The sequence below is a fragment of the Gilbertella persicaria genome, assembly GCF_025201335.1.
Source record: "Gilbertella persicaria strain CBS 190.32 chromosome Unknown B0P05scaffold_6, whole genome shotgun sequence".
Classification (NCBI taxonomy): domain Eukaryota; kingdom Fungi; phylum Mucoromycota; class Mucoromycetes; order Mucorales; family Choanephoraceae; genus Gilbertella; species Gilbertella persicaria.
This window is the reverse complement of record NW_026251967.1, coordinates 439,659-461,252: the sequence shown is the minus strand read 5'-3', so window position 1 is coordinate 461,252 and position 21,594 is coordinate 439,659. Positions and strand designations below refer to the sequence as shown.

The 21,594-nt window shown below is 35.7% G+C and overlaps 11 protein-coding genes across 11 annotated transcripts; 5 read left to right on the top strand and 6 right to left on the bottom strand.

Moving 5' to 3' along the window:
- Positions 1-200: 200 nt before the first annotated feature.
- B0P05DRAFT_634759 (uncharacterized protein) lies at positions 201-510 on the top strand (the record flags this gene model as incomplete). The annotated part of the gene is made up of 2 exons (XM_051583561.1): positions 201-354; positions 431-510. The coding sequence occupies 2 exons, from the start codon at positions 201-203 to the stop codon at positions 439-441; spliced, it is 165 nt and encodes a 54-aa protein (XP_051438173.1). The 3' UTR covers positions 442-510.
- A 213-nt stretch (positions 511-723) lies between these two features.
- Positions 724-1,595, top strand: B0P05DRAFT_584197 (small GTPase superfamily; the record flags this gene model as incomplete). The annotated part of the gene is made up of 6 exons (XM_051582326.1): positions 724-753; positions 816-838; positions 888-1,014; positions 1,057-1,281; positions 1,326-1,375; positions 1,424-1,595. 6 exons carry the CDS (start codon positions 724-726, stop codon positions 1,593-1,595), a joined length of 627 nt encoding a protein of 208 aa, XP_051438172.1.
- Positions 1,596-1,627: 32 nt separating this feature from the next.
- Positions 1,628-2,545, bottom strand: B0P05DRAFT_463916 (Manganese/iron superoxide dismutase; the record flags this gene model as incomplete). The annotated part of the gene is made up of 6 exons (XM_051574191.1): positions 1,628-1,732; positions 1,784-1,821; positions 1,867-1,930; positions 1,985-2,004; positions 2,050-2,380; positions 2,408-2,545. The coding sequence occupies 6 exons, from the start codon at positions 2,543-2,545 to the stop codon at positions 1,628-1,630; spliced, it is 696 nt and encodes a 231-aa protein (XP_051438171.1).
- A 265-nt stretch (positions 2,546-2,810) lies between these two features.
- B0P05DRAFT_463734 (alkaline-phosphatase-like protein) lies at positions 2,811-4,650 on the bottom strand (the record flags this gene model as incomplete). The annotated part of the gene is made up of 6 exons (XM_051574180.1): positions 2,811-2,978; positions 3,031-3,618; positions 3,666-4,057; positions 4,105-4,341; positions 4,424-4,523; positions 4,573-4,650. The coding sequence occupies 6 exons, from the start codon at positions 4,648-4,650 to the stop codon at positions 2,811-2,813; spliced, it is 1,563 nt and encodes a 520-aa protein (XP_051438170.1).
- A 2,190-nt stretch (positions 4,651-6,840) lies between these two features.
- On the bottom strand, positions 6,841-8,979 carry B0P05DRAFT_528636 (uncharacterized protein). The gene has a single exon (XM_051576666.1). The coding sequence runs from the start codon at positions 8,620-8,622 to the stop codon at positions 6,964-6,966; it is 1,659 nt and encodes a 552-aa protein (XP_051438169.1). The 5' UTR covers positions 8,623-8,979; the 3' UTR covers positions 6,841-6,963.
- A 420-nt stretch (positions 8,980-9,399) lies between these two features.
- On the bottom strand, positions 9,400-11,445 carry B0P05DRAFT_528633 (peptidase S28). The gene is made up of 6 exons (XM_051576665.1): positions 11,136-11,445; positions 10,940-11,088; positions 10,802-10,882; positions 10,398-10,728; positions 9,756-10,342; positions 9,400-9,710 (listed from the first exon to the last, which is right to left on the bottom strand). Exons 1-6 carry the CDS (start codon positions 11,437-11,439, stop codon positions 9,615-9,617), a joined length of 1,548 nt encoding a protein of 515 aa, XP_051438168.1. The 5' UTR covers positions 11,440-11,445; the 3' UTR covers positions 9,400-9,614.
- Positions 11,446-12,867: 1,422 nt separating this feature from the next.
- B0P05DRAFT_463870 (kinase-like domain-containing protein) lies at positions 12,868-14,721 on the bottom strand (the record flags this gene model as incomplete). Its single annotated transcript, XM_051574189.1, has 6 exons — positions 12,868-13,751; positions 13,851-13,931; positions 14,037-14,129; positions 14,202-14,460; positions 14,510-14,593; positions 14,638-14,721. Coding segments are annotated over 6 exons (1,485 nt in total), but the record flags the coding sequence as incomplete, so codon positions are not given.
- Positions 14,722-15,918: 1,197 nt separating this feature from the next.
- On the top strand, positions 15,919-16,414 carry B0P05DRAFT_504658 (uncharacterized protein; the record flags this gene model as incomplete). Its single annotated transcript, XM_051575497.1, has 2 exons — positions 15,919-16,107; positions 16,298-16,414. 2 exons carry the CDS (start codon positions 15,919-15,921, stop codon positions 16,412-16,414), a joined length of 306 nt encoding a protein of 101 aa, XP_051438166.1.
- On the top strand, positions 16,232-16,795 carry B0P05DRAFT_485556 (uncharacterized protein). Its single transcript, XM_051575255.1, has 3 exons — positions 16,232-16,334; positions 16,465-16,714; positions 16,773-16,795. Exons 2-3 carry the CDS (start codon positions 16,527-16,529, stop codon positions 16,786-16,788), a joined length of 204 nt encoding a protein of 67 aa, XP_051438165.1. The 5' UTR covers positions 16,232-16,334; positions 16,465-16,526; the 3' UTR covers positions 16,789-16,795.
- A 70-nt stretch (positions 16,796-16,865) lies between these two features.
- Positions 16,866-18,083, bottom strand: B0P05DRAFT_528629 (RlpA-like double-psi beta-barrel-protein domain-containing protein-containing protein). Its single transcript, XM_051576664.1, has 2 exons — positions 17,361-18,083; positions 16,866-17,309 (listed from the first exon to the last, which is right to left on the bottom strand). The coding sequence occupies exons 1-2, from the start codon at positions 17,958-17,960 to the stop codon at positions 17,094-17,096; spliced, it is 816 nt and encodes a 271-aa protein (XP_051438164.1). The 5' UTR covers positions 17,961-18,083; the 3' UTR covers positions 16,866-17,093.
- Positions 18,084-20,884: 2,801 nt separating this feature from the next.
- B0P05DRAFT_577575 (uncharacterized protein) lies at positions 20,885-21,591 on the top strand (the record flags this gene model as incomplete). Its single annotated transcript, XM_051581794.1, has 2 exons — positions 20,885-21,089; positions 21,173-21,591. The coding sequence occupies 2 exons, from the start codon at positions 20,885-20,887 to the stop codon at positions 21,589-21,591; spliced, it is 624 nt and encodes a 207-aa protein (XP_051438163.1).
- Positions 21,592-21,594: the final 3 nt, after the last annotated feature.

Below are 21,594 nucleotides of genomic sequence, written 5' to 3'. Positions count from 1 at the left end.
TTGTATGCAACAACTAGAATTGTGTTTTGTTTGTTTAATTTAAGCATAAATGATAAAGCAAGTACGCCTTTTTGAGCTCCAAATGCAAACATACAACAACAACAACAACAACAACAACAACAATAACAATAACAGTAACAAAAATAACATATAAAAAGTGCCCTATATTTCTTCTTCTTCTTCTTCTTAATATTATTATCATGACAAAATCAAGCTGTATCTACCTCGTTATTATTCTTGCACTCTTATTTACTGTTTCTGCTGGTCCAATCATGCTCTCTAAAAGAACAGAAGAAGATCAAGGCTCTCTTTTAGGCGGCGGTGATCCTCTTAGCTCTATCAATGGTCTCTTTGGTCAAAAAGAAGACTAAATACTATCATAATTGCTGCTGTATATATAATAAATATCATTGTGCCTCACTGTTTTTAGTGACACCTTGAATAACTAAATATGGTCTCAACTGAACAATAAAAAACGTCATGTGTGTTTCTTTTTTTTTCTCCTCATTATATCAAAAACTAGTTAACCATCTCTGTTTCTCTGCCTGTGCTTATGATATTAGACACTAAATGGATAATGAGGAAGATGTAGATTATGTTCTATAGATAATCATTGCATATTGAGACAAATCAAGCGGAACTTGAAACGATAGTGATGATGATATCTTTTTTTTTCTCTTTCACGCTTCTTTTTCCCTTTTCTTTTTTTTTCTCTTTCAAAAAATGTCTACAAGAAAGAAGGTTTTATTGAAGGTATATATACATACATACAGAAAATGCACCTAAGCGAGAATATGCACTAAAATAAAAAAAAGGTTATTATCTTGGGTGATAGTGGGTAAGCATAAGGAGATAGTTTCATGAAAAGCCTTATAAGCATTTTCTAGTGTCGGCAAGACATCTTTGATGAACCAATACGTCAATAAGAAATTTAGTGGTCAATACAAAGCAACTATTGGTGCTGACTTCTTGACAAAGGAGGTCACTCTTGACGACAAGGTGGTGACTATGCAAGTAAGTAAATCACGATGATTCGAAACAATGCTTAGAAAATAGATTTGGGATACAGCAGGTCAAGAGCGTTTTCAATCTTTGGGTGTCGCATTCTATCGTGGCGCAGACTGTTGTGTGCTAGTATATGATGTAAATAACAACAAGAGCTATGAATCTCTCGGTCAATGGCATGATGAATTTTTGGTACAGGCTTCACCCCGTGATCCTGATAACTTTCCTTTTGTTGTATTGGGTAATAAAATTGATGTAGATGAATCAAAACGCATGGTAAAGTAAATAGTTTAATACACGTCTATTAACCATACAAACAGGTCTCCCAAAAGCGTGCTATGGCATTCTGTCAAGCCAAAGGAAATATCCCGTAAGTAAAAAAAAAAAGGTCTACTTTTTCTAATATGTTTTTTCTTAGTTATTTTGAAACTTCAGCTAAAGATGCTATCAACGTTGAACAGGCTTTCCAGACCATTGCAAAAAATGCACTTCAACAAGAGACGGATGTTGAACTTTATAGTGATGTCAATGACGCTATTCGCATTGATAATGATCACAGTAGAGACTACAATAATGGATGTGCTTGTTAAATATGTATTTATTTCAAAGAAACATTTTTTTATTAAGAAGCCTTAGCAAAACGTTCAGCAACAGTTTCCCAGTTGATAACTTCCCAAATGTTCTTGAGATAATCAGGACGAACATTCTTGTATTGCAAGTAGTAGGCCTATGATAAAATAAATGAGTTTGCTTTCCTACTCTACGCATTTTCACTTACATGTTCCCAGACATCAACACCCAAAAGAGGAGTCAAATCTATCATTAAAGTCAGAGCCATATATTTTAACTCTATATACTTACGAAGCAAAGGATCTTGGTTAGGGGTACTGGCAATTTCGAGACGCTTATGAGCCTTGTTATAACCCTGAAAAAGAATGTTAAATTTATCCTACATCAAGATGATTTCATATTAACTTACCAACCAGGCCCAACCAGAACCTAAACATGCGCGTGAGTACATATATAACAATAACTATCATTTACCTTGAACACCAGCAGCAGCAGTGTTGAATTGCTTCTGGAAATCTTCAAAAGAACCAAATTCCTTAGAGATAGCAGAAGCTAAAGCACCCTTAGGAAGGGATCCACCACCCTTGCCCTTAGGAGCCAAGTTTTGCCAGAAAAGAGTGTGGTTGATGTGACCACCACCGTTGAACTTGAGAGCGTTTTGAAGAGCAAGTTGTTGGCTCAAGTCATTGGCCTTGAAAGCACTTTGGAGCTTTTCTTCAGCTTGATTGAAAGCATTGACATAGGTTTGGTGGTGCTTGGAGTGGTGAAGCTTCATAATTTCAGTGTTGATATAAGGTTCAAGAGCCTAAATAAACAAATATAAATATATGACATTTGACGCGTACTTTAAGCTACTTGCATCATATTCATAAGGAAGTTCAGGTAAAGTGACCTTGGTACGAATTGAAGTCAAAGGACGAACAGACTTTAAGCCAGTAGACTTGATAGAACGAGCAGCAATAGAAAGCATTTTTTTTTTATCGAAACAAAAAGAAACATTTCAAAAAAAAACACCCACACTCACTTTTATTTTAACGTGTAGGTTACACAATTTAAGATAAAATCCGAGAAGGATAAAATGATGTCAGACATAAGTGGATAAATTCTTAGTCATGTAAGCCAGCCAATCAACCATGGTAGGCAGAATGTTTGTCATGATTCAAGCTTTGTACTAATCCTTCGCCAACACTAAATAGGGATAAAAGTAAGTCCAATGTATGCTATATATAAAATTCTTACTTGATATCAGCAATCTTCTTGGTTACATCATTCAAATCTAAACCAAGGTAATTAACAATAAAGTCACCAATTTCTGTGTTTTCATGGCTTCCTCTTAAAATTTCAGTGGAAGGGCCTTTGGCATATAGGTTGACATCCACAGCTGAATGGCCATGTGTAGCCCACTAAAAAAAAGGATGCATAAATATACCCCTGTTTCTTTTTAAGATTACTTACCCCGATCAATGCACGACGCGAAACCATGTCAGAGAAAAGGTAGGCTAAATCGTAAATAGTCTTGTTGGTGTGTTGCCATGCTTTCACTTTCTCAAGTTCATCAGATACACAGTCGTCAATACCCAAGCCTGATTGGATCAATACTTTCTCGAGATAGTGTTGTTGATCACTAATTTCTGTGCTGTGTACTGCAGCATTCCAGGCATAAGCCAATACTTCAGAAGAATTACGCACGCGTTGAATAACTTCAGGATTCCATTTGTATTCAGGATAATCTTCACCAATTTGTCTGCCAGCACTAAATCCACCAGTTTCATGATCACTGGTAGAGATGACGACTGTATTAGGATTTTCATCCACAAATTTCTTGACAATCTCGGCCGTTCTATGATATTCAAAGATATCATGAAGATGGGCAGCGGGATCATTGTTATGAGCAGCCATATCAATACGACTGCCTTCAATCATCAAAAAGAATCCCTTATCTTGTTCAACAGACTTTGTCTTGAGGATATCCAAAGCTTTGGATACCATTTGATGAAGTGCAGGTTGTTGGTCGGGCTTTCTATCGATTTCAAAATTCATATGCTATCATCTGATGTTTTAATGCTTTGTTTGTTTTTACGCTTACTTACGCTAGGGGAAAATAAAGCCATTAAGGGTAACTGAACTTGATTTGTTTCTAAGGCATCATACTTCTCCTTGGATAAGACTACTTCCCATCCAAACTTTTCTTGTGCTTCAACCAACAAGTCACGTTCATCTACACGACAACTACCAGGCTTAGAAAAGGGAGTGAATTCACATGCACCACCACCAAACATCAAATCAACCACTCTTCCCAAGGGATTATGGCCAATCTGTTGTTCTGCAATCAAGTTTTCCATGTCGCGATCAACGACATGGGCAGAGAAAGAGGCAGGAGTAGCATGTGTAACACGGGATGTGACAACTAAACCAGTCAACATGTTTTGATGAATCTTTGCAGATTCTAAAACAGTACCACAGGCGATTCGGCTTGGGTCAACTAGTATTTGAACGATAAGCGAAATAGAGGATGAAGACAATACTTACCACCAATAGCCCCATTGTATGATTTCTGGGCACAAGAAAAGGCAGTAGCACCTGCAGCACTATCAGTGACAAAACTGGAGGAACTTTGAGTACGGCTATGGCCTACATGGATTTCATCCAAGGGCAACATTGTCTTGACATCTGCGTGGTTTAACCAAGTATTATATTGCCTTGCAAAGGTCTCAGAAGCAGGACCAAATCCATCGCTGATCATCATGATCACATTCTTTTTGGGAACTTTTTTTTTTTTTTTTCATAAGGTTAGTACAGCTGTAGCTTTTTTTTTTTTTTTTTTTTTTTTTTTTTTCTAAAGGCTTACCAGGCTTCATATTTTGTCCCAATAAGACAGTAGAAGCAATAATAATGGCACCAGCAATACCAATAATAGCACCACCTACGAAAAGATGAAATCTTTTTCTCTAAAAAGATAAAGTTAGCAACAAGTTCCTGAACTAGCTTTTTTCATACAGAAGGTGGTGTTGCTTTTGGTGATGTTGAGTCTTCAGGATCAACTGCGATTGTGCTGTAGTTTCGATTATTTGACATTTTTTCTTTCTTTCACTCAAACGTAGGCAGCTCGTATTTAATATATGGAGAGAAAAGATAAGAAATATATAAAAACAAAAGAAAATCGCATTTAAATAGAGAATCCCATGACTTTGATTGGAAGCACATATTTCCTTTTATAGACAGCGACTTCATTTGTCGCCATATCCTCTTACAACCTGGCATCAAAGCAAACAATGCATTTGAGCAGATAATTCTTTTTTAGTTTTTAGGAAATGACCGAAAAGAAAAGAAAGGTAGGTATATGTGTATTCTCCGTATAATTCAAGGCTCTTTTTCTTATGATTGGTTCCTTTGGTTTTTAGGGCATGACTTTCAGTGCAACCAATGTGGCATAAATTTCGTAGGTACCAAATAATCGATAAACCCACTTACTGTAGAAGGATAATGGAAAATTCACAAAGAGAAAAAATTCCCCCTTACTGCGGAACATGAGAATCGTATAGAAAATTCATCAGATAAAGATTGTTAGTTCTATACTAAAGAGTTGAAGAATACTAAGCAAACAACTATACTATAGAAATGGTATGATAGGAGCGAAAAGCCTTGCAAGTATTTTTGCGCATTTACTTAATATTTTAGCACTAACTCTGTTGTGTTTTCTACATCAATAGACTCAGAAAGCAACAATCTACACCTTTTTGTCACAACACCAAAGCCGAATAACTGCGTCTCGATACAGTTCTCAGCAAACACCATACGATGTATGGCTATGTTTGTAACTCCGAGTACACCCAAGCCATTCCACCCAAAATTCTATCAAAATTAGACGCTTTTGCTTTTTATCTAAAATAGACTGCAATTGTCATACATTTCATGGCTATGTAAAGTCTAGGGATCCGTACAAACACCACATTGAACTGTTTAGGCACAACCACAACATCTTTTCGATACTACGGTCGGATCGATGTCTAAGCAATTGGTCAGTGTGTGGTCACGGTTATACCAAGTGGTTGTATTCTAAGCACTTGCGCGATATATACTATCAATCTTGTGCGGTATGGAGTAGTGGTTCTCTGAATATAATCCGGATTTTACAATAGCTTTTGATTGACGCGATGAAGTTCAAAATAGAGAAATACCCGTGTATCTTGCTAAACATTAAGTTTAGGGTGTTTCACAAGACTGACTATATACAATGTGAATGGAATGCTTATCAAGTAGCTCATGGCTACAAAAATCAGATTGACTTGACTAGAATCCAGTGCATCCAACTCACCAAACTCTCTAGCTCAAGAGATCAAGTTGGTTGTAGTAAGATATCATATCCGAATAAATAGTTTGGTAGTGCATTACTTTTTCATGTAACAGAGACATCAGACAAACATATGCTTCAATGGCAAAAAAGACAGCACTTCATGCAAACCTTTGTCTATTCTTTAGGCATATGAAGGTATTGTAAGGTCTGTTTGTACACTCATAAAAATTTCACTTGCCTACAAACAGTGTTTGTTAACGTCTATGGTACCTTTGAAGTTGATTTGGACCAAAACAAGCGACTTGTAAAATTTGATCAAAAAGACCGTTTGACCAAAGGGTACTAATCATGAAAAAAAAAGCTCGTGACAACTTTGAGTTTTTTATTTTTATATTTTTTTTTTTTCTGACGCTACAAGACGAAAAATAGAGCTATTGGCAAGCTTAAATACTCAAAATGTGCGCTATAAGCTATAGTTTCTGGTGAATGTGCTTGCTTGCTAATTGTACTACAAAAATGATGAAATATGAGTGAAACCTCTCGTAAACATTTTCGTTTATTTTCGTAACGTTTTGGCAGCAAAGTTGTTGTTCTTTCTACACCAATAGACTCCAAAAGCAACAATCTACACCTTTTTGTCACTACACCAAAGCCGAACAACTACGTCTCGATGCAGTTCTCAGCAAACACCGTAAGAAAGGAGATAGAAAAAATATGAGATGATGGGATCTTCATCAAAACGCTACTAAATAGATACTGCATGAGCTCTATTGAATATACATGTTGCATGAAAATTGCATGAACATATCATATTTCTGTTTTAACACATTTCTATGAGATGGATAGAATATACATATTCTATCTATATTCTATCTATATTCTATCTATATTCTATCATTTTTTTTCCTACGGTGTGTGGCTATGTTTACAACTTCGAATACACCCAAGCCATTCCACCCAAAATTTTATCCGTATCTTCAATAATAAATCATTTTAATATCAATAGAAACGTTAATACATTGTTCTTTAAATAAAATAAAATAAAATAAAAAAGTGTCGTACTGTTTGGTTGTATAATAGTTAACTTTGGTTAATCAAAGAGTTTTACCTTTGAATGGCAGAACTGAACGGCGTGCTTCGTTTCTAGGTGGAGTAAAGTATATGGATGGTTCAGGAGCAAGCTTCCTTTCGGGGGGAAAGTCTTCAGAACAATGGTATTGCCGCTCGGCATGTTTCAATGCTTTTTGAACTTTGCTTGCAATTCGCTCGGTATCTTCTTTAAATTTGAACAACAATTCCAGATTATCTTTTAAATCTTCAAGTTCACTGATACAGGTAGGAAAATGAAATGTGAATTGATAAACGTTGACATATATCTTGTATTCATCATCATAAAGAACTTTTGAGAAGACAGCAGTCAAACCAATAATTCTAATAGTCCAGGTATATATATAATCTTCGCTTTCAATAAGGTGATGTATTATTTCTGTATTAATCATGGATTCTCTTAGTAACTTGGATTCATTGTGACACAATTTGACTTCATCAGCACACGAAAGGGCTACTTCAGTACTTGCCAAGTCTATTTCCAACTTCTTATGGTCGTGAATCAGCCTTAAGTCGACTTTAAATCCAATAACATTCTTATCGTTTTCATACTGTTCAGCTTTTCTTTTTGTTGATTCTTCAGGTACTGATTCACCTGTCTTGATTCGGACGAGAAGGTTTTTCTTTATGCTGAATAATTTGGTGAAGAGAGGAACCCAAATCTGTGATTCATAATCTCGTTCCGTCAATTTCATCGGATCTTTGGGATTCAGAACAAATTGCTTATTGTCAAAGGTGTCGAGAAAATAGTCAATTATTTGTAGTTGTTTAAAAACGTATTCATTAATATCGTTTTCACTAGAGAGGCGATTGAAGGTTCTTCGGGCTTGAAAGAAATTATGATCCGTTGTAAGCGCCTTGTGAATAGTGTCCCATATTTCATATAATGAATTAAGGTTGGAATCAAGTTTTGTGTGGAAAAATGACTGTCTAAATCGGGAGTAATACTCATTTATATTCTTCCATTTACTGGTGCCAAACAGAAGTCTCTGGCTATGGTATGAGCTATCACTGATATCAAGCATCCCAGAAAGGCCGGCACACATACGTTTCCTTTCAACAGGAGTCAAGTCATCACTTTCTTTATATCTATCATGAAGTTTCTCTGCGTCTTCGTAGATTATCTTTTGTATGTAACCTGTCTCATCCGCTGCTTGCCCCGTGATATTGGTCAAATCATTAGCAATAGTATCATTTTCATCTTTCTCAGCTACCGTCGAAGAGCAACTGATTTCAGCAGAAAGCTCTTGGTTGAGAGTTTGAGTTTGTATGATTTTGATTCTTTTTCTAGACTTTTCTTCTTCAATTATGAGTATGTTGTCTAAAACAGCTTCTTCAATGGCATCATTAAATTTATTTCTGGTGGTCTCCAAATCCATATATTCAACCAGAAGTTTAGTGAAACGAACCAAGGCAGGTTGCTGAATAAAGCGCTTGCTAATAATCTTAAAAGTAGCTTTGAATTTATCATAGGTCTTTTCATCACTTTTAGGATTGTTATTTAACGCGCTTTTAGCCAGTTCAGAAGCTGAATTCCATTTTGACACAGGTATACCAATAATTGATTTATATAGCTTGTGCTTTTTGGCCTCTGCTTCATTGATCTTAAAGTTAGGGTTGATACCATGAGGGAGTGGTGGACGCATGTTGCAGCAAATGGAAAATAAAGCGCGTGAAAGGTGTGAAAGAAAGAAGGCGCATAATTTGTTTTTTTAAATGATTTTATTTGCCTCACGTATTTTGTAGCGCGATAGGGCTACAAGAAAGAGGTACTCGACAATGAGTTATAAGATTAAAAGAGATAAAATGAAGTCAAAAATGAGACAAGGACTATATAAAAGTTAAGCCAAGCGAAACAGTGGTGAAAAGAAGAAGGAGAAATGAAGGAATCAGTCGAGAAATCTTCAAGTACAAAGCCTGAGGCTAAATGTTTTCTTACTTGTCATATCTGCAGAAATAAATCAGAAAATAGATGCTTCCTTATTATGAATTTCGTTGTTCAAATCACTTTATACTCAAAAAAACAAGCTCAGAAGCTATACTCTAAACTAGTGTCGCTGACGAAGCTGAATGGTTATAGCCTGCAAGCAGTGGTTATAATTTTACGCGGGCCAAAAACGTTTTCATGTCAAAAATATGTGGTCGTCCAAATAAAAAAAAAACTCCTTAAAGCATCATACGATCAATAATGATGAAATCAACAATCACCGGTGTTTACTTGTTATCAGTCTATTTGAAACATTTTGTTTAGTGTAGATCAACAAGTTGAATTGTCTCCCAATAAGGTCATTATTACCTCTAAAGTGAAATGCAATCAACTGGCTTCCAACTATTTCTTAATTACATTTTGTTTACAATAAACAAAAAGATATGTTTTGATGACATATTTCATGTGATTATAGACAATTAAAAGCATTGCTTTCCTGTAATTTAGTAGGATCAACAATCTTGTATGACATGTCTGGATAGATAGAGTCATCAAAAACGACTTTGAAAGCAACTCAAAGCAAGGTTTACAAAAGAACCAAACAAACTATGGCGAAGAGAGATTGACTTTAATCTAATTTACAAAAGTAAGAATACAGTGTTGTTTCACAATTTAGTATCATAATAAGTTAATGAGTAAATCTGGCTTGCTTCATGCTTGGTCTAACCAACGCTTCAAGGTCTTATATTGTTGATCTTGAATATCTTTTAAATACTGAGGGGTTTTTGAATTGACACCAGCCCAGTTCTAACAGAGAAATTAAACAATGTTCATAAAAACCAATTCACTTACGACACAGTGTGTTGCTTCAGGAATAATAATGGAAAGTGTTTGTTTGTTCTTGCTGAAGTTTCTCTTGACTTGAGGAGAATGAACACTCAATTCTCTCCAACTGTCATATTCACCATCAATCCAGACAATACGGTCTAACTTGGCGTTCCATCCTTTGTATTTCTTATTGACCTTAGCCGTGTTGGGCTTCTTGGGAATACCGACCTTGGTAAAGAAGAGTTGACACATTCTTTCAAACACTTCAATACCGAGTTTACGAGACACAATGGTAGGATTGTTCTTGGGAGCAGCTACTTGGAAATACCCATATTCAGTACATGTTTGCCAAGTCCAAGCAGCAGTAGAAGGAGAACTGGCCAATTGTTCTTGAACATCGGTAGCGTTATGAGAACCAAGACAGGCTGAAATGCTACTGTAGCCATCACATGTATTCTTTTCAACATAGTTCTTGTTGAATACAGCAAATGACTTAACATTGTCTTCAACAGAAGTACCGTTAAACACTTTGTTACAAATAACTTGATCAAATCGATTATCACCAAGTTCCACACCGTATTGCCAGTAAGTAGCGATGGCAGTAGTCAAATCTATGGGGATACACAAATATAAGTAACAGTGACACATAATGTAAGGGTGTCTTACATGAAGCAAAATCATCATCATAAAGTTCGGGAACACCAAATAATTCCTTGAGTTCTTTTACTGCTTTAGAAGAGGAGCCAAACAAGATTTTATCGATGTAAGTAATGACGTGTTCAATAGCGCTAATACATTGAGTGGGACCATAGCGAATGATGGGATCGAAGTATTGGTAAAAGTTAAATTGAGCTTGAACAGGAGCAGAAGAGGCCACTGCAGCATAGACAAGTTCAGGGTATTGTTCTTTCATCCAGGCAGCCAAGTTTCCACTGTAACTACAACCATAAACAATAGCTTTTGTTTTAGGAACAGCAGGAACATCTAAACCAGAAAACTAATTTATGTGAAACAATGCATTTGTAAGCCTCGGAATATATTTAATTTTTTTTTTTTTTTTTTTTTTTTACCTTGACGTTCTTTAAGATATAAGCCATATCAGCAAGTGCTTGATCAGTGTTCAATTTAGAAATAACATTTGCTGCGTAGTCCTATAGACAGTGAGAAAGAGGTGTTACAATTGCGCAGTTCATAAAAAAAGAACTTACAAAGTTTGTGGCAGCCGGACCAGATGACCCGTAAAAGCGGTGTTCCATATAGATAAAAATACCATTCAATTTCTGGGCCAATTGAATCATAGTTGTGTTGGTAAGCGTGTAGGCTGCATCATCCACAGCTGCTTCACCTGCATTAGCCACTAGAAACAATGATGAGTCTATCGCTTTTTCGTTTGATGTCACTTACAAATAATAGGACCGTCCTTCTTGTAATAATCAGCATTGATCCAGTAACGGTTTTGGAAAGTAACGCTTTTGTTCTTTGCGAAATGATCCAATGGCATGTCCATATAGAAAGGACCGTACTTGGAAGGAAGTGCATCCGTTTTTGCTTCTTGTTCTTCAGCTGCAGTAACCACATCTAAACGACGTGTTCTTCCGGCAAGAGAGAGAAGATCATGACCCTTTCGATGATTGACCCAGAAAAAGGCAGAGGCAACATAGTTTACACTCAACAAGACAAGTGCAATGGCTATCTTTTTGTGAACCATTTTGTTAATGAAAAAAGAGATAAAGAAACAAAAGAAACAGATCTCTTTATATATGATGTTCTTTTTAGATTACAGATACAGTTGTACCTCGATTTAGTGATAATTTTCATTTTTGATATTGTATCACTAAATCGAAAAGTGACAGTATATGTATGGCAATCTTACAGTGACTCCCCCAAAGTTTGCTTTTTAATGAACTAAATTCGCTTTGGTCCCTGACCAAAGTTTTTCTTTTTATAAACTTGTTAATAACTCAATTTTTGCATTTGCATTGTTGAAAAGCTCACTTTTAACCACGACATTCTAAATCAGCACTTCTTTGTCTGTAAGCAAGACGACAATGAAAATTTTCAAATCTTCCATATTATACACTAGTTGGTTTTTATTAAAAACCTTCGGTAAAAAAAAAAAAAAACTAACTCAATTGCAATTTTTGGTGTAGTGAAACCCAATTGTCGCTTACCTTCTTTTGCAATGCTTAATGATTTTATATCTATCATCCCTCTGCTTCACAATGTATGCATGATGTCTGGAAATGAGTTTTTAATACTTTTACTCAGGCTCCTGGTTCATGAAGTCGATGTTTTTTACTTGTCTAATTTAGTTTATTGAAAAAGCAAATTTTTTGGGGGGAATTCACTTGTAATTGACAGTACAACCCTTTTAAGATTTTGTTGCATTTTGATCGTGAATCGCTTTTTATGGTAGTCTGTGCCATATTAGGATGATTTATGTAGAATTAGGATGAAACATGCTGCTGTTCATTTAGATAAGCAACACTATTTTTTTTTGTTTATATTTGAAAGGACAAATTAAATAATGGGTGTAATAAGGAAAGGTATGGGCTAATATCATAAATAAGTGTTATAGAAGGAGTGAGAGGAATCGGCGCGTCTTACTGCTGCTGCTGGTTGCTTTGCTTGATTTAGTGGAAGAAGGTACCTTTTCTTTAGGTTGGTCCATATGAAATGAAAGTCGAAGGTCAGGTAGTTTAGAAAATTCAAGATCATCAAAAGATGACAAGGTGGCTGTTGTTGCTGATGGTGTAAAGCTGGTATTGTCAGTCTTGGCCTGATTGGTGTATTCATGAGCACGAATATCGTATTTCATCACGACCAGCGTAGATGGAATGTCTTTTTCCTCAACATGCTCTTCAGAAGCACTTGTGTATCTTCTTTTAGCATAACGAGCATGTTCTTCGTCTTTAAACAAGGCAATGGAGGCAGGAGGTGAAGGGTTTGTCGTATGGTCATCCAGACAAAAACTGTCCGCATTAGAAAGCATGCTGATACTGCCTCTTTTGCGTGCAGGTTGAAACATGGCTGGCTTTTCATCTTCACTTTCCATAGGATCATGGTAAAAACCATCTTCATGATACGACTGTCTAGCATAACAGCGACCCTGTTGTTGCGATTGTTCGGTTTCCATATAATGCTCGTCCGTGAACGAATAGCCATCAAAGACATCTTGTATCTGATCAGCAAATTCGATTTCTGAAGACACAGGTGTTAATGCAGGAGACATGGTCAAGAACTCTTGGTCAAAGTTTGTCAAATCCATCTCATCCTTGACAGGAGGAAGGTAAGGAGGTTGTACTTGACGATGACGAATACTGTCCCAACAAATATCGGCAAAGTAGACATGGTTCTTGATTTCATCTATACCATTGGCACCCAAACGTGTTCTGGGGTCTCGGTCAAGAATGTCAGATAAAAATTCAGCTGTCTCATAGTCAAAAATGTCAGCAGGGAATTCAAGGGGGTCTTCAAGCACACGTTTGTACATATCAGCATGGTTATCTGCCCAAAATGGAGTCACACCAGCCAACATTTCATACAGAATCGTACCAAAACTCCAATGATCAATACCAAACGAATAAGATTCGCCCAACAGAATTTCTGGGGCTAAATATTCTGCTGTACCACAGAATGTCTGTGTGGATAAATCGTCAGTCTCTTGAAGCCATTTGCTCAGGCCAAAATCAGTCAAGATGATATGACCATCGCCTGTCAACAGAATATTTTCTGGCTTTAAATCTCGGTAAAGAATACCTAAGCGATGTAATTCGCCAATGCCTTCAATGATTTCTGCAGCATAAAAGAGAGCACATTCTCGTGTAAAGTTGTATAACTTGGCCATATGCGTGGCAAGGTCGCCACCGCAATAGTAGTTTGTCAACAGATAAAGACGATGTTCATCTTGAAATGAAAGATGAAGTTTGGTAAGGTAAGGATGATTGATGTCGGACAGTTTGGCCAAGATGTTCCGTTCATCTAATGTATGTGTAATTTCTCTTTGTTCGATGACATGTTCTTTAATGATGGATTTAAGCGCATAAAGTTCTTTTGTGGTACGCGATCTTACCAATAGAACCTTTTAGATAGTTAGAAAAAAAAGTGTATAATAGAAACTTACTTTTCCCATGCAACCTTTGCCCAAAACTTTAAGCATTTCAAGGTTATCAAGAGGGTCTTTTTCAAATGAGATTTGTTCTTCAGAAGGTCGAGTTATCAAATACATTAAATCATCATCATCATCCTCTTCTTTGTCTTCTTTGTCGTCATCGTCTTCTTTTTTTTGTTTGTTTTTTATACTACTTAGCAAACTAATGATGGAAGGATGTGGACTAGGAGCCCATGTTTTGCCAATATGCATGCTATCCACAGTTGAAGGTGCTGTATCGTCCGTTGCTGAAATAGGCAATTTTTGTGACAACGATGAAGACACAGACGATGAGGGCACTGATGGATCAGCTGAGATACTCGGTGAAGGATAAGCAGCTGATGAATGATGCTCGGCCTGGTCATTTTCTCGCTGAGGAGAAAAGAAATCACGTAAAAGAGAAGATGTCTTTAAGATGGGATCAACAGAGCAACGGATCAAATACTTTTCCACTTTTTCGGCGTTTGATTTTACAGGAAGATGAAAAAATGTTTTGATACTGCGTCTCTTTTCTGCCTTAGAAAGTGATTCTGACAAGTTGGGAAAATGAATTTTGATCTTTGGGTAATGTGTTTTAACCTAAAATAAAGGATGAGTTCTCCTTAATTTGAATTTATAGATGACTTACCAAATGGTCAAAACTATAGAGATCAGGAATGTATCTTACAATATAGAATGTATATTCATCCGTCTTTACAGTAATACTAAACTCCTAAGGTACAGTTTAGTATAATCTATTTGAGTTTAGAAACATACTGGTACTGTTTTCCAAGACTTGTCAAGAGTGTCTTTGACTAAGATTGGGCATTCTTTCACGTTGATATCATAGATAGTGTTCATCTTAAAGGTGCAGAACGTGCTTGTTGAATCTCCGTTAAAAATCGTCTCTCTTTTTTTTTCTCTCTCTCTCTCTCTCGCTTTAAAGAACTAAAAAAAGAAAGAGATAAATAAACCTCACTTGGAGAATGTATCACTTACATCAGCTGTGCTTTATATATATATATATATATATATATATACTGTAAACAAAATAACCTATAGACAATTTAATATTGTTTGTTTATAAACAAAACATTGTACCTGAACCAAGTTTAAATTTATACAAGAACGATTCTCTTTTGAAAAAAAAAAATAAGGGGGAGAGAGAGAAAAGAACACACACTCACACACACAAGAGAGAAGGAAGATAAAGAAAAGAAAATACAGTTAAACCTATGGAAATTAGCGTTTTCACAAAAATAATTGTCACTTTTATAAAAATGATTGGCCGAAAGGCAAAAGTAATTGGCGGAATTTGGAAAATAAATGACACGAGCTCAATTCTTTTTGTTAATTTTCAACAATTTTATTGTCAAAAAAAAAAAAAAGCCCAAGACATCTCATAAAACACCCCCCCCCCCCAATTTACCTAAACCGTATGGCGCTCATAAGGAATATAAGCTATCTCCCAGCTTAAGAAAAGCTTTAGAATTGCCATGTTATCTATTTACTGAAGGAATGAAAGATTGGGCTAAAATACCTGATTTGTTCGATCCATATTTCAATACAGCACCAGTTGTTTTAAAAGAAGGCGAGGAGTTATATATATATCAATATTGAATTATCTGGAAACCATGTACAAGGGAGATCTATTAGGAAAAACAGTTAGTAGCTACTGTCAACGCTTGGAAACTTATCTGAAGAACAAAATGGTGAAACGTACATTCCTAGCTTATTATCAATCAAAAGAACAGATTTGGAGAGAAGAGAAAAGCAAGGAATCTTTGAATGCTGAAACAAGAATTACAAGCAATGTTATCATAACAAGAAGAATACGAGAGATTGGTGAAGAAGACAGCGATGACGACAATGAACAAGTACAGAAAAAACAAAGGCTTAACCAGGTATTTATATAACTTAAAGTTTTCAATTCAACGCATATGTATATATATTGGCATATGTAATTGTTTCACCTTACTAACATATTTATTTTAGACAAGTAACCTTACCGTTGTCAAAGAGAAGAATATATACAGGTTCCAGATGCCCTGCGACAACATGTTTTCCCCCAATAAACCCATTATACAAAAAGAAGACTTGGCTAATATCAAAGATTATTTTGATATTTGTATAGGCTCTTCTTCATCAGAAGCATCTCCTGAAACCAAATCTGAATATGAAGTATTAATGAAACGACAAGCTACCCTTCAAAACCTTAAAGATCTTGACTCTGATATTATGAGCTGGGTTAAGAAAGTTATGGATTGCCCTGAACAAGACATGTTCAAATTGTTAGGAACCCTCCCCAATCATCCGTTTCTAAACTTTATTAAATTTACTATGATTGACTTTCTGCTGAATTGCATGCGAACTATAAGGTATAATGATAACGATGAAAGGACAGCGTATTGTGAGATTTTTATACCGATATTCAAAGCTTTTGGAAACACCATCCAAAAACTCGAATACACTTGGTAAGTATTATCTACAGTCGACGAAAAAAGGTTGGCCTAATTTCTCTGCAATCATATCTCTGAGAATTACAAACGTATAAATTCTTTGTCTAAACTCTTTGCTATCTATCAAAAATTTTCAACTGAACAGTTTTGCTGCAGTAGAGACATATTTTCAATTCTAATGCATCTTTCTGGTTGTTTGAATAAAGGATGACAACTTCTTGGAGAGTCTCCAAACAGCAAAAGCAAAGAAAAACACATGTCAACATATTATTTTTGAACTGCAACTCAGTCTTTTATAATGTACTAGTGTCCTATTTAAATATCAAATGCCTGAATCACTATCGACTTTCTAACTGTTTTATAAACCGAAGTCTGTACATATCATCTACTTACAAGTAAATATAATGCTAGCTTTATCTGCAAAATTTAAGCCTAATTATACAATTCATATAGATCAACTGAGTTTTAAAAAAAACGATTCCTTAGTTTAAACTTACAGCCGTAAATTTTAATGAGTAAAAGGATTAGGTATTCCATAACCAGACGTTCGGTTAACTTTTTTAGCTTTTCAAAAGACTATTTTTATTGTTTGTTTATGAAAGTATAAAATATGTTCTATTTATATGTAAAACATGTTCACACATGTAGTTGAAAGACTTGCTTTTCCTTAAAAAAATATACGATATGCTTCTCTTTTTTTTTTAGAAAAAAAAAAAAAGAATGAAGCATGAAATGAGATCAACTCATAGATACAAAAATTTTTTTTTACATGTCTTAGTAAATGTACCAGTCGACCTTAAGAATACCAGTATCGAATTTACCAATTTTAGCAAAGGCAGCAGGGGAAAGATCAATATGAGTCTTAGCACAGCTTTCACAAGCATCCTTGATAGTAACAATGACGCTCTTGCCATTAGCCTTGTTCACTACCTTGACCTTCTTTCCACAGTAAGAACTCTTTCTGCTATAACTACCGTAAAGAGAGCCACCCTATTTAAAATCATGAGTATGATGTTACCTGGAAACAATAGACTGACTTACAATAGCAGCAATATAATCACTATCGTCATTCCAGTCACCACAAGCACCTTGGTCAGGAGTAAAGAAAGTAGCTTGACCACTGTAATGAGAATTGTAGCTACCACCAGAGGATGACTTCTTAGTTGTTTTCTTGGTAGTCTTTTTAGATTTCTTGGTGGTTCTCTTCTTGGTCTTGGACTTGCTCTTCTTAGTCTTGGTAGCGTGCTTAGAATCTTTGTTACATTTGATACTCTTGACAGAACGAAGAGGAACATAGACTTGCATATTCTTGCCGGAATGCTTGTAATCATCAGGCTTATTGTACCAATTGGCAACAATGCTACATTCATTACCAGAATGACGAGCATGGTGACCATCTCTGAAAGAAACGTTCTTTTTGGCTTTGAACTTGACAGTTGTCATGACATTTCCAGGATCAGATGAAGTAGGCTTGCAATGACCCTTGGCATTGATATGACCACGAATACGAAGGTGGCTGTTGGAAGCTTGTAATGTAGCCTTTTCAATAGACAATTGACATTTGGTTTGGCCAGCCAAGACCACAGCATTGCTCAAGAGGGCCAAGAAAGCAATCAAGATACACGATTGAGAAATTTGCATTTTTTTTTGAAATGAAAAAAGTAGAATTTAGAAAAAAAAGTATATAGAGAACAAAGAAGAAAAAGTTGATTCCGGACCTGGTATTTATATTGAATTAGACTTTTTGTACTCTAAGGTTACCCATACAATTGTGTGTTTGACAAGAAAAGACCGGATGAAGAAAAAATCAATTAACAATCTGTTGTTACACCGTATCGAAATCAAGGGCTCCTTCAGTTCACAATAGAAATGAATGATACGTAGCATTTTTTTAGGCTTATATAAAAAAGTCAATGTAAAGTGTTCTTTTGTTCCTCAAAGAGCAATTCTTAATACAATAGCTACGATAAAATCTTCTGAGTTCGGCTTATAACATGTTTTTTTAGCGCTAATTGTCTAAAAAAAAGTTACACAGAAGCATTATAGCCTAAAATGTATAATTGTATATTTCTGTAAAAGCATATATAGCAATATGAATACGTTAATTAGTAGAAAATTCTGACAATTCGTTACAACTCATATTTCATGCAATTGCAATGATATCAAGCTAAGAGAAAAGGAAAAATAATAACAATCCATTCATTTTTTCTCTCTTTAGAAACTGTATGACGGATACAGACGAGCAGGGTACATCCGTGTGCAATCGGAGATGCCCTTTCCCCCTTATTCAGCATGTATATTGAACGTACGACTGTAGCATGCGCCTTGACCGCGCATTTCCAATCCGAACACCAAAAATACGCTTAAACCGATTTAGTAAATAGCCGCAACTCCAGAGTTTCCATCTATCAATAGGAATTGCAATTCTTTGACTTTATGATAGGCCTCCATTTTATCATGATCCTATTGCTGAGACAATGAAAATGCTCTGAATTCTATTGTCATTACAGGTGAAATATAAAAGATATATATACATCAAACAAGACAGGTGTCACAATGCGGTATGATCTGGATCCATACACTTACGCAAATTGATCTAATCGCTAATTTTTTTTCTGATAAATCTGTATTGTATTCAATGCTCTCTCTTTTGTGTGTGTGTGCGATTATATCAATGAGGAGTCTTAAATGACAATGCCCTAAGCACTTTCGGTCCGTCTGCTTTGATCTAAAAGCATGGTCCCGAATCTTGGGCAACAAAAAAGAAGGTACCGCCATAAAGAAAAGTGCGTCCTTTGCACAAACTACACTAAAATAGCAATTGACTTTATCGACCATGTAGCGTCATATAAAAGAGGTTCCACATCAAACAAAATGGCAGGTCGTTTGTGACACGATACTTCACGGGAAAGGAGCGGTTGCATTAACAGCGCCATGTACTCTCATGAACATCGGAAATAAACACTCCTTATGTTTCTTTCTTACATCAAGTGATAGAGATGTCAAATCAAACAATATATCTTGACTCGCACCTGTGTAACAGGACTGTCCAAAATAAACAAACATTTCGGTACGGAATATAAATTAAATGCGGTAACCTATATATACATACAAACGCCTTGATTGTATACACTTATTGACATTCTATTGCTAAGGAGTAAATATTGCTTGTAAGTAATCATGCATATTTGTTTGTTTCGACTCAAGTCCACGACCAGGAAAATGTATCGTCTTCTTATTTGATTTGTCTATATCCTTATTTCTTACATGGAAAATAAACACAGCCTATCAACAATGCAGGCTTATTTTTATAAGACCAACGGCATGACAGGGTAAGTCAAACATATACTGTCAATAATAATAATAATAATAATAATAATAATAATAAGACTCAGAAACATGGATTCGCTTCTATAGAAAATAGGTAGCATTCTATTATAAAGTAATGTCAAACTCTAATAAACACACACATACGTGCACTAAACTCCCTTTCTCTTTTCAAAAAAATGTAGTATTGACTTTGTCTAATGCACAAGCCTTAAACATGATCTGTCATGTTTTATGCCCTCTCTATTCTAATCTCCTCTTCAATATTGAAAGTCAGAAAGTGAATGAACAAGAATGATCATTTATCTTTTCTTTTTCTATTTTTCTTTACAAGATGTCAAGCCACGTCGTATATGCTTGCCATTGTCTCAATATAAGAATTCATGTTTCTTCAAAACTTACTCTCGATTCACTTGATGAAGTGAAGCAAAAACACAAAGTAACAGATCCTTTTCCTGGCTGGGAATTCGAACTGGGCATGGGAGGTGTGATCACGGTAAGTCTAGTGCTAATCTACAGTATATATATACTCATGATGATAAAGGAATATAGCGCACTGACGCAAACAACCAAAAAAAGCGACTATTATATCACAGCATGCCTCAACTGTCATATGGATGTCTATAGTCTCCAAGGAAACCATGTCATTATCCATCAAGTAGCCATGGCAAGTGATACCATCAAAAACAAGCTATTCTAACTCGATCATATGTATAGTGTGGTCAAGCATATGAAGATGTCAAACAAGATACAGACTATAGCAAGGCATTCCATATCAAGTTACAAGACACACCTAACTTGATTTCGATGCCTGCATCAGAACAAGGTTTGTACACTATACTATCATCCTTAATCGGTATTCACTCTCGACAGATGTTCCTGATGAACTCTTGGACACGCATAAAAAAATGCATGCATTACTGGACAAGTCAATAGAACAATTGCGGTTAGAGACACAAGCACGGATTGAACAGTTCAAGATAGAACAAGAAAAGAAATTACAGCAATCGATTGCACAAGTCAAGATGGAAAATAACAAGCTTTGGTCAAGTATTGCCCATGTATCTCAAAAACAAGAGCCAAACAGAGAAGAGCATCATGTTCATTTTGCTGAAAAGAAAGAGAATGAGCCTTCTGCTAAACGATTGAGTTTTGCTTTGGATGAGCATTCCATCAATCGTCTTCGCCATATGAATCTTGACAATCAAGACTTCACTTCTCGTTTGGAAAAGCATCCTATGGAGATACATGATAATGAAGAAGAAGAAGAAGATATGTTTAATTTAGACGAAGAATTATCCGAAGCAGAGGAGGAAGTAGAAGCAGAGGAAGAGGAAAAAGAAAAAGATGAAGAAGAAAAGGAAGACTCTTTAGATAAAAAAGAGAACCCATTACTATCTGCTTCTTTGAAGAAATCTATCTCAGAAATAGACCAAAAGTTTAGTTGGATAAAAAAAAGAGAAACACAGGCAAATATCTTGCTCAAGATTTTGATATTAAAAGTGACTTCAGATCAAACCATCAAGACAACCAAGAAGATACAAGTAAGAGAAACAAAATGAAATCAAAGTATATTCACAGAGTAATAGCTGTCTCCATGTTTGCTACTTCTGTACCTATCACTATTCATTATGCAATAGATGAACCAGAACAAGAAAAAGAAGATTCTTATAAAAAGAAAGATATCCTTGTCTCTAGTTTTGCCAATTTTGATGCTTCGGAAAGACTGTTGTCTGCACAATTCCCGGCTCCTCGAAGAAGAAAGAGTGTTGCTTCCGCTTCCCTGCTTCGACCACAACTAGAAAGTCTTGTGGGTAAATCATTAGATACAAGAGGAGTGAATAGAAAAAAGAAAGATGAAGAGGAGCATCATAGTGATGATGAATTTGATTCTACTATGCCTCCTCATGTTTGGGCTGCTTTAAATTCAGTGGAAGATGAATAAAAA